Here is a 14,105-nt window from a genome sequence, read left to right as displayed (position 1 = left end):
TCTGGGACATACAGGCGTACAGGTGACTAACTTACACCCTGTGTTCTGGGACATACAGGTGACTAACTTACACCCTGTGTTCTGGGACATACAGGCATACAGGTGACTAACTTACACCCTGTGTTCTGGGACATACAGGCAACTAACTTACACCCTGTGTTCTGGGACATACAGGCATACAGGTGACTAGCTTACACCCTGTGTTCTGGGACATACAGGCATACAGGTGACTAACATACACCCTGTGTTCTGGGACATACAGGCATACAGGTGACTAACTTACACCCTGTGTTCTGGGACATACAGGCATACAGGTGACTAACTTACACCCTGCGTTCTGGGACATACAGGCATACAGGTGACTAACTTACACCCTGTGTGTTCTGGGACATACAGGCATACAGGTGACTAACTTACACCCTGTGTGTTCTGGGAAATACAGGCATACAGGTGACTAACATACACCCTGTGTTCTGGGACATACAGGTGACTAACTTACACCCTGTGTTCTGGGACATACAGGCATACAGGTGACTAACTTACACCCTGTGTTCTGGGACATACAGGCATACAGGTGACTAACTTACACCCTGTGTTCTGGGACATACAGGCATACAGGTGACTAACTTACACCCTGTGTTCTGGGACATACAGGCATACAGGTGACTAACTTACACCCTGTGTTCTGGGACATACATGCATACAGGTGACTAACTTACACCCTGTGTTCTGGGACATACAGGCATACAGCTGACTAACTTACACCCTGTGTTCTGGGACATACAGGCATAGAGGTGACTAACTTACACCCTGTGTTCTGGGACATACAGGCAACTAACTTACACCCTGTGTTCTGGGACATACAGGCATACAGGTGACTAACTTACACCCTGTGTTCTGGGACATACAGGCATACAGGTGACTAACATACACCCTGTGTTCTGGGACATACAGGCATACAGGTGACTAACTTACACCCTGTGTTCTGGGACATACATAAAAAAAGAAATGGTTCTACCTCCTCACTATCCCAATCCAACATTATTTAGAGTCAATATTTCTGAACGTTTGCATCAGGGGTCACTCATACATGTGTTCAGCACTTGCACAGTTTCAATGTACCACCAGTTTCACTCCAAAATCCATTTAACCCCCACAACCTGAATTTCTTTCATTAAAATACTTGTTTCGTTAATCATGATAATGTCACAATAGGGAAGAGAGTTTATGGATGTCAACTTCTGTATTTTGAGGAACCTGATGAAGGAGTAAGCATATACTCCGAAATGTTGTGTTCCTCATAATAAAGAAGTTGACATCCATAAATTCTCTTCCTTATGCGTATCACTTCTAAATGCCTTTCAAAGGCTTGATGTCCCACTAGATTCCACACTTGACAGACACTGTGTCTGTCCACACCTCAACTGATCTCACCTTCTCAAACTCGGCATCAATCTGCTGCAGCAGGGCAGCCTTTTCATCCTCGAAGAACATCCTGAGTTGTGGCCCCATGTACAGGTGCACTGTACCTAGCAGGCCGATAGCTGCCCCTCTCACTGCCTGCAACAAACAGTCCCCCATCAGCAGCTGCATCTCAGGAGCCTGACAGCTACATCAGTTATGACACAGAAGCCTGACAGCTACATCAGTTACGACACAGAAGACTGACAGCTACATCCGTTACGACACAGAATACCTTACAACTACATCAGTTACGACACAGAAGCCTGACAGCTACATCAGTTATGACACAGAAGCCTGACAGCTACGACACAGAAGCCTGACAGCTACATCAGTTACAACACAGAAGCCTGACAGCTACATCAGTTACGACACAGAAGCCTGACAGCTACATCAGTTACGACACAGAAGCCTGACAGCTACATCAGTTACGACACAGAAGCCTGACAGCTACATCAGTTACGACACAGAAGCCTGACAGCTACATCAGTTACGACACAGAAGACTGACAGCTACATCAGTTACGACACAGAAGCCTGACAGCTACATCAGTTATGACACAGAAGCCTGACAGCTACGACACAGAAGCCTGACAGCTACATCAGTTACGACACAGAAGCCTGACAGCTACATCAGTTACGACACAGAAGCCTGACAGCTACATCAGTTACGACACAGAAGCCTGACAGCTACATCAGTTACGACACAGAAGCCTGACAGCTACATCAGTTACGACACAGAAGACTGATAGCTACATCAGTTACGACACAGAAGCCTGACAGCTACATCCGTTACGACACAGAAGCCTTACAACTACATCAGTTACGACACAGAAGCCTGACAGCTACATCAGTTACGACACTGAAGCCTGACAGCTACATCAGTTACGACACAGAAGCCTGACAGCTACATCAGTTACGACACAGAAGCCTGACAGCTACATCAGTTACGACACAGAAGCCTGACAGCAACATCAGTTATGACACAGAAGCCTGACAGCTACGACACAGAAGCCTGACAGCTACATCAGTTACAACACAGAAGCCTGACAGCTACATCAGTTACGACACAGAAGCCTGACAGCTACATCAGTTACGACACAGAAGACTGACAGCTACATCCGTTACGACACAGAATACCTTACAACTACATCAGTTACGACACAGAAGCCTGACAGCTACATCAGTTATGACACAGAAGCCTGACAGCTACGACACAGAAGCCTGACAGCTACATCAGTTACAACACAGAAGCCTGACAGCTACATCAGTTACGACACAGAAGCCTGACAGCTACATCAGTTACGACACAGAAGCCTGACAGCTACATCAGTTACGACACAGAAGACTGATAGCTACATCAGTTACGACACAGAAGCCTGACAGCTACATCCGTTACGACACAGAAGACTATCAGCTACATCAGTTACGACACAGAAGCCTGACAGCTACATCAGTTATGACACAGAAGCCTGACAGCTACGACACAGAAGCCTGACAGCTACATCAGTTACGACACAGAAGCCTGACAGCTACATCAGTTATGACACAGAAGCCTGACAGCTACATCAGTTACGACACAGAAGCCTGACAGCTACATCAGTTACGACACAGAAGCCTGACAGCTACATCAGTTACGACACAGAAGACTGACAGCTACATCCGTTACGACACAGAAGCCTTCCAAATACATCAGTTACGACACAGAAGCCTGACAGCTACATCAGTTATGACACAGAAGCCTGACAGCTACGACACAGAAGCCTGACAGCTACATCAGTTACAACACAGAAGCCTGACAGCTACATCAGTTACGACACAGAAGCCTGACAGCTACATCAGTTACGACACAGAAGCCTGACAGCTACATCAGTTACGACACAGAAGACTGATAGCTACATCAGTTAAGACACAGAAGCCTGACAGCTACATCCGTTACGACACAGAAGACTGACAGCTACATCAGTTACGACACAGAAGCCTGACAGCTACATCAGTTATGACACAGAAGCCTGACAGCTACGACACAGAAGCCTGACAGCTACATCAGTTACGACACAGAAGCCTGACAGCTACATCAGTTACGACACAGAAGCCTGACAGCTACATCAGTTATGACACAGAAGCCTGACAGCTACATCAGTTACGACACAGAAGCCTGACAGCTACATCAGTTACGACACAGAAGCCTGACAGCTACATCAGTTACGACACAGAAGCCTGACAGCTACATCAGTTACGACACAGAAGCCTGACAGCTACATCAGTTACGACACTGAAGCCTGACAGCTACATCAGTTACGACACAGAAGCCTGACAGCTACATCAGTTACGACACAGAAGCCTGACAGCTACATCAGTTACGACACTGAAGCCTGACAGCTACATCAGTTACGACACTGAAGCCTGACAGCTACATCAGTTACGACACAGAAGCCTGACAGCTACATCAGTTACGACACAGAAGCCTGACAGCTACATCAGTTACGACACAGAAGCCTGACAGCTACATCCGTTACGACACAGAAGCCTGACAGCTACGACACAGAAGCCTGACAGCTACGACACAGAAGCCTGACAGCTACATCAGTTACGACACAGAAGACTGACAGCTACATCAGTTACGACACTGAAGCCTGACAGCTACATCAGTTACGACACAGAAGCCTGACAGCTACATCAGTTACGACACAGAAGCCTGACAGCTACATCAGTTACGACACAGAAGCCTGACAGCTACATCAGTTACGACACAGAAGCCTGACAGCTACATCAGTTACGACACTGAAGCCTGACAGCTACATCAGTTACGACACAGAAGCCTGACAGCTACATCAGTTACGACACAGAAGCCTGACAGCTACATCAGTTACGACACAGAAGCCTGACAGCTACATCAGTTACGACACAGAAGCCTGACAGCTACGACACAGAAGCTTGACAGCTACGACACAGAAGCCTGACAGCTACATCAGTTACGACACAGAAGACTGACAGCTACATCAGTTACGACACAGAAGCCTGACAGCTACATCAGTTACAACACAGAAGACTGACAGCTACATCAGTTACAACACAGAAGCCTGACAGCTACATCAGTTACGACACTGAAGCCTGACAGCTACATCAGTTACGACACAGAAGCCTGACAGCTACATCAGTTACGACACAGAAGCCTGACAGCTACATCAGTTACGACACTGAAGCCTGACAGCTACATCAGTTACGACACAGAAGCCTGACAGCTACATCAGTTACGACACAGAAGCCTGACAGCTACATCAGTTACGACACAGAAGCCTGACAGCTACATCAGTTACGACACTGAAGCCTGACAGCTACATCAGTTACGACACAGAAGCCTGACAGCTACATCAGTTACGACACAGAAGCCTGACAGCTACATCAGTTACGACACTGAAGCCTGACAGCTACATCAGTTACGACACAGAAGCCTGACAGCTACATCAGTTACGACACAGAAGCCTGACAGCTACATCAGTTACGACACAGAAGCCTGACAGCTACATCAATTACACCACACAGAATTTGAATCAAAGGACCCCAAAATTTAATCTTTAACATTTGGCTCATGACAAGGATCCCTCTACTTATGCTCAACTTCCAACACTGGTCAGATGGTCTAGATGTATGGCTTCATAGACTGTGTTACAACAGACAAAACACAATAATGAGTGAGTGAGTATGGTTTTACGCCGCTTTTAGCAATATTCCAGCAATATCACGGCGGGGGACACCAGAAATGGGCTTCACACATTGTACCCATGTCGGCATTCGAACCCAGATCTTCGGCGTGACGAGCGAACGCTTTAACCACTAGGCTACCCGACCGCCCCCACAATCATAATATTATTATTTACAATATAAAACAATGATGTAAAGAAACGTCTAAATGTTGAGACCATATTCAACCGTAAATAGACTATCCATATTGCTGAACAGCGTGCATTGTCGACTTACTGGATTGGTAGCAGCCAGTGCCTTCTTGATATTCTCGATCATTGGCTTAATGTTTACTCTGTAAACACAATCACAAAGCATAAAAATTACAAGATAATATTTCCTGGCAATGTTAGCATACTCTAATTATTTCTCGTTCTGGAACCAATATCATATATTTTTATACTAACATTCAATCACTGATATTGACACAGCAAATGGAGAAAGCTTAATAACAACACTATGGATATACATTCTACATACTTCCAAAATGTTAACTATATCTATATTAAACCTAAACAGATCACATCGGAAAAAAATACCAATAAAGTAGAAGTGAGTCAATAATTTTCACTTACTTGAATCCGAAGTCTCGTACCGCCTGTGTCAACCAGACCATGGACTCCGATTGGTTCTTTGGGTTTTTCTGTTCAAAAGCACACCTAATAACCTGTAGACAAAAATGACAAATCGTTACGGCTGTGTATTGGCAAAAAAATTGTATTGCAGGTTCAGGTGCCTGTATTGTAGCACGTACAGGGGTAACAACAAATGTGCATGTAGCCAGCAGGGCTTGCTCCTTTCAAAAGTTACTGGCCCTTCTCTAAACTAACTGGCCTACAACACAATGATGGAGGCAACAAGGCAGCCGAACCCGAATCATATCGTGACTGAGTTACCAAGAGAACTATGAAAATTTCCTAACCCCATCCCTCTTTTCCTGCACTCTGAGATTAAATCTTTACTTCCATTTGCCTCATTTTGTGGTGATTTTTGAGAAAATAAAGATGCTGTTGTACACAACATTACAGAATGGCGACTGATTGTGTCATTTTACCAAGCAGATCAGGATATAACTTTCCTTGAGTTAACCATTCACACGATCTCATCCCCCCTAATTATAATCAAAATTACATGCTTCACAAGCATTGTCAAACTTAGACATAGACAGGGAGATGGGTTGAAATTTGGACTAGTCAGGCGATCTACTTCACATTTCAGCAAGTCTTTTGCAAGTTTAACTGGCCATGGGCCAACGGGCCAGCAGTCAAATTGACACCTGACGTATTGTGATATAGTGGGAGCCTAAGTGTTTCACAGTGATTCACAGCTATTGTACATGCAGATCCTATTTTCTACACACTGAAGGAAATATTACTCAGCATGGCATTTTGCCGCCATGGATACTGAGGAAATAACGTGAGAGAAAAAACACTCCGCTGTTTCATCACTCAATGTCGTAGGGAAACATCATCTGTGAAGGAAATTCTGTGAAGATTTTAGGATAAATGATCAAAATAATATTGAAACTCATTTCCAGTTAGGACTTCGGTAGAAAGAGCAATGTGCAATATGTAATGCAGGAAAAGTTTAAAGCTTATTGCAGTAAACCAGTATACCAGGCAGTCCTACAATTCATGTTACACAAGCTCCAAACACCACTCTCACTGCATAGGTCATAAGTGTACAGTGACACCCACCTCGCTACTGACAAACTGCAGTGACGTGGCCTCCGCAATACAACTCAGAGCTTCCTGTGCGATACTGCCATTCTTCACGTCCCCAACCTTGTCTACAATGTCCGATAGACAGAACTCCGCAGTCGTCTTTGTGAACGCAGAATTCTGTCCCAAGTAGCCGATGAGCTCCAGTTTCAGTTTCAAGACCTGGTCACAAAAATATTTGATTTATACAATAATATAGTGAATACATTATATTTTATCATATGTCAGGGTTTCTACAGAAATACAGTCATAACATTCAAGTCATTTGTTAATTGTACATGAGGTGAGGTGAAATTGGGTTTAACGTCGCATCCAAGATTATTGCACTTATATAGCGACGTGCATGCACGTGTATGTGTGTGTGTGGCTGCTTGTACTAGTCCGGACTGATGCCGATTTATAGTGCTAGCTCACTGAGATACCATGCCGCAGTTTAACATGAATACCCCACTCAGACACAGTATACTGACTCCGAGCCGACCAGTCCTTGTTTTAGCCCCTTAATGCCGAGCGCCAGACAGGGTAACAACAAGTACAATCTTTTAACGTCTTTTTGTATGACGCGGCCCGGGATCGAACCCTGAACCTTCCGCTCTCCGGGCGGACGCTCTACCACAAGACCACGGAGGCGGTCTTAATTGTACATGATAGTTTGTCTGTTGTTACAGCATCAGCTTCATCACGACAGCCTGCACATATTTGATTCTGGGCCAGGTACACAAGTCCACTGTTGGTATACGATACACACACCATCAGCAAAGCCACTGACCCTGACCCTGTCTCCTATTAAGTTGGTTGTTGGACAAGCATGAGAGAGTGATTGAGTTAAAGAAGTATTCAGGTATATCATTGCATGTCAGGTTAAAGTGAGAGGCAAGCCCCAAGTGATGCAGGTCTCAGATGTTCACCACTTTGGTGAAAATCAATGAGCATGGGCATGGTGCTGACAAACCTAGAAACATAAGGTGGTGAACTGGGATTTGAACCCACGATCATAGGTTTCTGGTGTGCCCAAGGGACGCAACTCTGCACAGCACATGTTGGCACCTTATACGACTGGGCCAAACAAGTACACAAGGTAGTGGAGACTTATAATGATCCACAGTCCCACAGTGAGTGAGTGAGTTGGGTTTAACGCCGCTTTTAACAGTATTCCAGTTATATCACGGCGTGTCAGCTTAATGTGGGAGGAAAGTCCGAAGTGATGCAGGTCTCAGACGTTTACCACTTCGGTGAAACCCAGGAGCACGGGTATGGTGCTGATAGAAACATAATTGGGATGAACTGGGAATCGAACCCACAATCATAGGTTTCTGGCATGCCCAAGGGACGCAACTCTGCACAGCGAATTGCGGCGCCTTAGACGACTGGGCCACCCATGCACACCCTCCCCTGAGTCCCAGAAGGGATATATGTATGAAGGTTGAGATAGAAGTATCTGAGTGTGTCTAGTCTTAAGCCGCTTTTAGCCACATTCCAGCAATAGCACGGTGGGGGACACCAGAATTTGGCTTCACACATCGTACCCACGTGGGCAATCGAACCGCAGTCTTCGGGTGGCGAGTGAACGATGAAACCACAAGGCTACCCGACCGCCCCAAACTCACCTGGAAGTTGGTGTCCTTCAGGCCAGGTTTCTTGGTGAGTGTTCTCACAAACACTTGTGTCTGTATCTCCTCCTTGCTCATTCCCTTCACGTTCTGAAACACAAGGAAGGGTGACTTAACATGGGGAAGTCCTCAGCCTGGGCTAACAAAGAAAGAGATCAATCTCTTTTTGTAATCGCTGCACACAACAATATTCTATGTATGAAGACAGCATGTAAATAATTAAGTATGCACCTGAAAAAGAAGTGATTGATATAATGAGCAACGTCCCACACGGTCAGGGTACGATGACACATGATCAACAGTCCCCGAATCTGACCATCTCATCCCTTGACCTTGAACGACAAGAAACTGATTATCATGGAGTATGGTTGAGCAGCCAGGTGATAGAAATGAGGAGAAACCTGGCCATGAATGGAGAGCGGAGTTGTCTTTCCTGGTGGTCACCCATCCCCAATCTGATCGTCCAAAAACAATGAGTGAGTGAGTGAGTGGGTTTATTGTCACGTAGAACACTCGTTCAAACCATGCAGCACAAGTGCGAAGAAAGCCTGAAGAGATGCAGGTCTTAGACACAGTCTGTGAATTTAGCCACTAGTCTGAAGCCTGAGTCTAATGAATATTCTTCAGGTCTAGTAAGATCAGCTGATACTAGTCCACAAACTAAGACTAAAATCTACTGAAAACAATGCTACATTACAATTTAAGCCCAGTCTTTTCGGCATGTTTATCACTTTGGTTGTTTGTTTGTTTGTTAGGAATATTCCAGCAATATGACGGTAGTCTGTAAATAATCGATAATGTACCAGACAATCCTGTGATTGACTTCATGACGATCGATCCACACATTTGGGATACGATGACATGCAGGGGACACCCGAAATTTGCTTCACACATTGTACCCATGTGGGGAATCGAACCTGGACCTTCAGTGTGACGAGTGAACGCTTTAACCACTTAGGCTACCCCACTGCTCCCAGTGCATCAGAAGACTTTGACACACATGACCCATATAAATAACAACTGTTACCTGTGAGAACGTCTCCATGGCAGCCAGCCTGAGTTTCCAGTTGGAGTTGGACAGTCCGGATATAACATCAGCTGACAGAGCCGCTGCAGCCTTCTCCTCTACAACTTCGTCCTGGAACATCAGAGCCATCATATAACATCAGCCATGTGCTCATTGTTTAAATGTATGTTTTCTTGTGGTCAAACACTTGTCAATCTTTTTAACTGTAAATGAGCCAGAATTGGGTTAAGAATTCAAAAACGATCATGAAATTGTCCTTCTTAGTGTTTCCTATAGAATCACTGCTCACATTGATGTGGTGTATCGGCCAGTGAAAGAGAAATGAAAATACTCACTGCAAGGATAGATTCGGTTGGTTCCTCCTTCGCTGCCCCGCCCTTCTTTCCCTTGCCTTTGTCCCCACCCACTTTTTTCTTCCCCGGGGGCTGCAACATACCAATCAGGTCAGTCAGCACCTTCAACCACTAATCCACAGTCTAGGTAGGACATGTCAGAATCATAAATAATTCACCATCAGCCATACCACATAGTCCATGATAGGACATGTTCTGTCAGACAATATAATTCACTACTTATCTCCCATTCGTGAAAGTACCAACAGCAGTGAGAAAATATTGTAATACAGACTGTTAGAAATGAATACAGTAAGAGGTGCTTAACTTTTAGCAGATGGATATTTGGTAGATCAGTTAAAAACATGTTTTACTTCATTCTGTTGCCTAAGTTACTAAACATACTGATTTACACAAATATGAACCGAATACAGAAACATAACTTACTCCTCCTTTGGCAGCGGGCTTGGCCTGAAATGGTGAAAACAGTCTTATACATCAACAGACAAGGTGGAAGACAAGAATGTGCAACGACCCCCTCTGTACTTCAGCATTTCCTTGTCCTAAACCCTTTAAAACCGAGGCTGGCTTGTGCAATATGTCCATGTGGTCTAAAGGGAAACTTTAATCTTGTGTGAGTCGGTCCAGTTAACATCATATCATAAGATCATAGGTTTCCGGACATTATACGTTTTAGGATGGCAATGATTATCGCAATTTCTTGCGCTATCACAAGGGGTGTGACATCATTCAGGTCATAGCGATAGCTGGAAGCACTTCCGTGAGCGGCTGCATAACATGCTTCGTCTAAAACTTCCAAAGGTAAGTACCTTTTATAAAATATGTTAAAGAGACGTACTGTGGAATCAGTTCTCAGATTGTCTGACATACCTTATATATAAATGTCCGTGCAAAAAGGACACTACATTCATGACAAAGTCAAGTCAAACTTGCATGCAAAAATGCATCTTTCCTTGTCCTGACAAACAAATAATTGTCACACTTCCAATGAGGGATGCTTACAGGCAGCAACACTGGGTTAGTGAACAGGGGGCGAGGTGAAATGAGGTTTAACGTCGCGTTCAAGATTATTGCACTTGTATAGCGACATGCATGAACGTGTTTGGCTGCTTGTATAGGTCCGGAAAAATGCTGATTTTTAGTGCTAGCCCACTGATATACCATGCCGCAGTTTGACAGGAATACCCCACTCAGAAACAGTATACTGAATCCGAGCCGACCAGTCCTTGTTTTAACCCAGTAATGCAGAACACAAGGCAGGGTAACAACAAGCACCATCTGTTTCATTGCCTCCTGGTATGACAAGGCCTGGGATCGAAACCCATGACCTTTCGTTTTTTCGGGCAGATGCTCAATCTACTCGACCATGGAGGCAGTCCAGGTTAGTGAATAGTATCGTTACAATTTATGACTTTAAAATCTGTTCAAAGACCCATAAACACATTCAAAAACTTCACTACCGATTCATGCATACTACTTTTGTGTATAACTGTGTAAGGCAATTGTATCAATACTTGTCAACATATAACCACCATTTATCAATATCTGTGTTTGACCATGCATTCTGAAAGATGCAAGTTTTAGTCCTATGTTTATTGAGTGGGATATAAACACACAACCACATACCCCTGAATTAGAGTCTGTAGCCTGGAAAGAAATACAGACAAGTCACAATTACAGGGAGAGACACGCCCACTAGTTGGTTAGTCTGGTTGTTTTAGGCCAACATCTTTTACATAAACCACTGGGCCATAATGACCAATGGTGTCAACCCACGACTTACATTAAGGAAAAGAAAAATCACCCAGTAAACTAAACACTGTACAGGTAAGTGAATGAGACTGATGGAGTGAGTGAGTATGTTTTTACGCCGCTTTTAGCAATATTCCAGCAATATCACAACGGGGGACAGCAGAAATGGGATTCACACACTGTACCCATGTCCGGAATCGAACCCGGGTCATCAGCGTGACGAGCGAACGCTTAAACCACTAGGCTACCCGACCGCCCCGAGACTGATGGAAATGACAAAATGTTATAGATTCGAGAACTGAGTGAGCAGGAGACTGAGTGACTGGTGCTATGCTGCAGTCAGAAATATACTGCTCAAAAGAAGATAAAGAGCACCTGTTTCTTTCATCATGTTCATATGACAAAAGTTAATTTGTCATGCCAAAGGGTGTGTGACATAAACAGCCAAGTCACACAGATGTAATTATTTGATCCCCAGGAGTCCACTCACATGATTTTTTGTTTGTTTGTTTAACGCTGCACTCAGCAATATTCCAGCTATATGATGGCGGTCTCAAATAATCGAGTCTGGACCAGACAATCCAGTGATTGACATCATGAACATCGATCCACGCAATTGGGATACTATGACATGACACACATGGGATACAGGGACCTAGATTGCCCCCGAATCCACATGAGGCAGACTAAAATAGGGTACTGGAGACCTACATCCTCGATTATCCGGTAAATGACAACTCCGTTCTGTTCTATTCTATTCCCTTGTGATGAATACCCTGGGTCTATTCACATAGACTCGTCCAAATGACAATATATTACATAAATTAGTCCTCCAAACAAATCACTCTGTTCTTTCAAAATTGAAAAGAGCAGTGACTTTGCTTGTTTAATGAATGTTGAACTCGGAACGTCTTGTGGCAAAATAACTTCACTCAGGGATACAGGTGGCCTAGTCGTCTTTCGCGGGACAATTCAATGTGCAGAGTTGTGTCCCTTGGGTAAGCAAGAAAACTATGATTGTGTGTTCGAATCCCGTTTCGCCCGTTAAATTTCTAGGTTTGTCAGCACCATACCCTTGTTTGTCGGTGTCACCAAAGTGGTACACGTAAGACACCTTCCTCATGGATCAAGCTGAGATGCCATGATAAAACTCAAATAGTGTTCAGGCAGTGTTAAACCCAACTCACTAACTTCATGCCCCTGTCTTAATACTTTTATTAACCTCCAATGATGTCATCCTATTGTTCTCCAGTCTGGTTATATCTCATAAACAGAGATGTTTAATGTCCTCAGGATTTTATAGGATACTCCAAGCTCATTTGCTATATAATGTGTTATAATATACCAGGGATATTATTAATACAATTTCCAATCTGATTGTAACATTTAATGAAATGTAAAATCAAATGACAAATGTTTTCCTGAGGATCAAACACGCAACCTTGTATCTGTAGCCCAGTGATAACCAGCTGATAACCCGCAAAGCTTTTCAGAAAGTCATTTTCAAGAACCGTACGCCAGATATTTAACACCCGTTTCCTAATGTTCATGGGAAGTATGTTTGGAACATAAAAATGTTGATAAATGTTGTTTTAAGTTTCTTTTTTCGGTTCATAAGTTAGAAAAAACACTTACCCTTGGCTTTTATCCTGCAAATGCGGGTTTTAAATATCATAAAAACCCTTGGATGTGCTTTATCCAACATATAAAACGTTTCTGCCAAACAAGATTTAACTAATGTGGTATATCACAGCCCGCTGGCATGTGGCTGTAATCTTGCATGCAGATCTATGAAAATCTTGCAGTAAGCAGATACATTTTAACCGGCTGTTGATCTTTAGGTCGTGAGTGACAGAAATTCTGCCGAATGTTGGTGAAAAGAGAGGTGGAGCTGGAGACTTCCCCCAAAAAATTGGTGGCATATATTATAATAATATAATGGAGATATCATACACTGGAGTCCCAACGGTGGAAAGACGAGCACGGATTACTGGGAACCTATTCTGTTTTGGGGATCAAAGGAAGGCTGATCAAGAAATAGTTGGACAACATGAAGAGTAATGTTACATATCCTAAAAGCAACTGATGAATCATTATTGAACTTACCCGTGCTGTTGGTTTGGCTGGAGGTCGGGTAACAGGCTTGGGCTCATTTTTCTTGGGGGCAGGAGCGGCAGCTGCTCCACCCCCACCCTGCCTTGGCTCCCCCCGGGCATTTAGCAACACAGCATTTTGACAGCACTCTTGGATCTGGAGATAGAGATGAGAAATTTTATAGTAAACAATTACCATTATTCTTTATCCTGTTTATGGTGAAACTTTATGTTTATGAACAGGTGTTCGGTTTGTTTCTTCATCAAGGGATTAAGATTTGTCAACTTATACCGAGCCTGTGTGTTTGTACTGGAGGATATAACCTTACATTGCACATGGAGTAA

The 14,105-nt window shown here is 43.9% G+C and overlaps 1 protein-coding gene across 3 annotated transcripts in view; it reads right to left on the bottom strand.

Annotated features, from left to right (window-relative positions):
* LOC124148796 (cytoskeleton-associated protein 5-like) overlaps positions 1–14,105 on the bottom strand; it is a 71,426-nt gene that overhangs the window by 38,747 nt on the left and 18,574 nt on the right. For 2 of the 3 annotated variants that reach the window (XM_048385584.1, XM_048385586.1), the window contains exons 14-23: positions 13,774–13,917; positions 11,542–11,562; positions 10,342–10,365; positions 9,898–9,987; positions 9,563–9,673; positions 8,533–8,625; positions 6,902–7,087; positions 5,780–5,871; positions 5,442–5,499; positions 1,435–1,560 (exon numbers count right to left, since the gene is read on the bottom strand). In XM_048385584.1, the coding sequence (XP_048241541.1) occupies positions 1,435–1,560; positions 5,442–5,499; positions 5,780–5,871; positions 6,902–7,087; positions 8,533–8,625; positions 9,563–9,673; positions 9,898–9,987; positions 10,342–10,365; positions 11,542–11,562; positions 13,774–13,917 (945 nt within the window). The remainder of the gene's footprint in view (positions 1–1,434; positions 1,561–5,441; positions 5,500–5,779; positions 5,872–6,901; positions 7,088–8,532; positions 8,626–9,562; positions 9,674–9,897; positions 9,988–10,341; positions 10,366–11,541; positions 11,563–13,773; positions 13,918–14,105) is intronic. The other variant, XM_048385585.1, reaches the window with a different exon arrangement.

The sequence above is a fragment of the Haliotis rufescens genome, unplaced genomic scaffold (assembly GCF_023055435.1).
Source record: "Haliotis rufescens isolate VD_foot unplaced genomic scaffold, xgHalRufe1.0.p SCAF_6, whole genome shotgun sequence".
Lineage (NCBI taxonomy): Eukaryota > Metazoa > Mollusca > Gastropoda > Lepetellida > Haliotidae > Haliotis > Haliotis rufescens.
Note: the sequence above shows the minus strand (reverse complement) of the source record. Positions and strands in the feature narration are given on the sequence as shown.